Source organism: Ixodes scapularis, unplaced genomic scaffold (genome assembly GCF_016920785.2).
Source record: "Ixodes scapularis isolate PalLabHiFi unplaced genomic scaffold, ASM1692078v2 PGA_scaffold1__304_contigs__length_218370807, whole genome shotgun sequence".
Classification (NCBI taxonomy): domain Eukaryota; kingdom Metazoa; phylum Arthropoda; class Arachnida; order Ixodida; family Ixodidae; genus Ixodes; species Ixodes scapularis.
This window is the reverse complement of record NW_024609846.1, coordinates 169,205,673-169,207,602: the sequence shown is the minus strand read 5'-3', so window position 1 is coordinate 169,207,602 and position 1,930 is coordinate 169,205,673. Positions and strand designations below refer to the sequence as shown.

The following is a 1,930-nucleotide window of genomic DNA, read 5'->3' as shown; positions in this document are numbered from 1 at the left end:
AGTTGGCTCACGATTTTGTCGCCGATTTGTCATTTCGCCACCGCAAATCTTCGGAAACATTATTTGCCTAATCTACTTTGTTATTCAAGTGTTTGTAATCACAGTAAAGGCAGCTTAAGGTATAAATTAGCAGAAACGCATTGGTGAGACGACGTAGATAATTCTTTAAAAGCACGGCCAAGCCCGTGGTAAAAGCACAGCGAACGACTTACCTTCTGCTTCTTTGGATGCTGTTGCACGGCTGTGGACTCTTCGACGCCGCATGGATCCGAGGCACTCTGCGCAAGTTTTCCACGCCGGCGTTCCATCGCCCTTTCCGTACCTTACTGATGTTATTAAAAAAAGGCATGTAGTAGAACGCGTCAAATACTGCAGCCGCAAAACATCACACTTCTGCAAAGTAGGGCTGGGCGTCGATTAAAAATTTTAACCCGATTAATCGCTACCCTTTAATCGATTAATTAATCGATTAATCGGTTGACTTTAGTAAAAAGCAAAAGTAGACATTTTGTCCTTACAATTTGTTTTATTGTATGATAAACGGCGCATATATACAAACTGAATTGAGAATAAACGTTGATGTAACGCACTCACAGATCACAACCCCAGCTGCGGAGGCAAAGAAGTTTGTTGACATTTTCCGGCAGGAGCGAGCTTCTTTGTGTGTTGACGATCATCCCTGCTGCGCTGAACAGACGCTCGCAGGGCGTTGAGGTGACTGGGACACACATCACACTCTTTACAATTGGCACAATTTGAGGAAACAGGGAGCCCTGAGCTTGCCACCACTGTAGTGGGTCCAGTTCATCGTCCGTCACCTCGGCCATCGATCGATAAAGCGACACTTGGCAGGAGATGGTGGGTTCTTCATTTTCCTCCGAGAAAACGTATTTTCTTTTTTTCTTGGGCGTTAGATCAGTAGAATCGGCCGAAGACGCATGTGTTAGCTGGGAAAGCCTTTCCCACACAAGTTCGCGGCGATCTTTTTCGATGCATGCGAGGCTCTTGAAACGAGGATCGAGACACGTTGCCAGTTCATAGTCGTTGTATTGCGGCCACGCGCGAAGCCTCTCATCGATAGAGTCCACCAGCATGGCCTTGAAGCGGCAGATGAAGGCAGGGTCACAGTCATTCGTCTTCATTTTATTCTTTAGCAGTTTTAAGGCTGGAATAAGTACAGACCGAGTAACGTACTTGTCCCCTCCAAGGAGCTCAGTAATGTCGAGCAGGGGCTTCAAAACTTCCCGAAGCTGCTCCGACATGTCCCAATCGACGTCTGTGAGGTGGGGAATCGACGATTCAATGGTACTGCTGTCCTCCATGGAGCGGCGCAAAGGCTCCTTCAGTTCAAGCAGGCTGGTTATCATGATGTACGTGCTGTTCCACCGTGTTGCGAAGTCCTGCTGAAGCTTCTTCTTAGGTGCTCCGAGTTCAGCGGCATGTTTTGAAAGGACGGCCTGGTTGTTCGAACTGTGCTTAAAGTGACCCACAGTACGACGACAGGCGGCTAGCAGTCGCTCCACACCCGTCACGCTGAGCGCCTTGTGTACGCACAGCTGAAGCGTGTGAGCTGCGCACTTCAGACTCTGAAAGTTTGCTCTCTCCACCCCAAGACAGATGTTGCGGGCGTTATCGGTACAGACAGCTTTTACCTTTTCAACGATTCCCCAATCTGTAGCAGTCTCGAATACCTCACTGGCACATTGTTCCGCTGTATGGCGCTCAGGTACGTTTCTCACCTGCAATGTTGCCGATCGAAGCATCCAGTCGTCGTCGATCCAATGCGCCGTTATCCCGAGGTAGACGTCATTGGCGATGGAGGTCCAGAAGTCCGCTGTTAAAGGCGGGCACTCAAAATTTTCTTCAGCGTGGCAGAAGATTCCTCCTCTTTTCTTTTTTTCCTCCTCCCCTTTCCTCCTCCATTTTCCTC

The 1,930-nt window shown here is 48.9% G+C and overlaps 1 protein-coding gene across 1 annotated transcript; it reads right to left on the bottom strand.

The window, feature by feature from the left end:
- Window positions 1-590: 590 nt before the first annotated feature.
- LOC120846135 (zinc finger BED domain-containing protein 4-like) lies at window positions 591-1,322 on the bottom strand. The gene has a single exon (XM_040217813.3). It carries the CDS (start codon window positions 1,320-1,322, stop codon window positions 591-593), a length of 732 nt encoding a protein of 243 aa, XP_040073747.2.
- Window positions 1,323-1,930: the final 608 nt, after the last annotated feature.

Coding starts and splice junctions, on each gene's coding strand:
- LOC120846135 (XM_040217813.3), bottom strand. CDS start 1,322: ATGGAGGACAGCAGTACCATTGAATCGTCGATTCCCCACCTCACAGAC.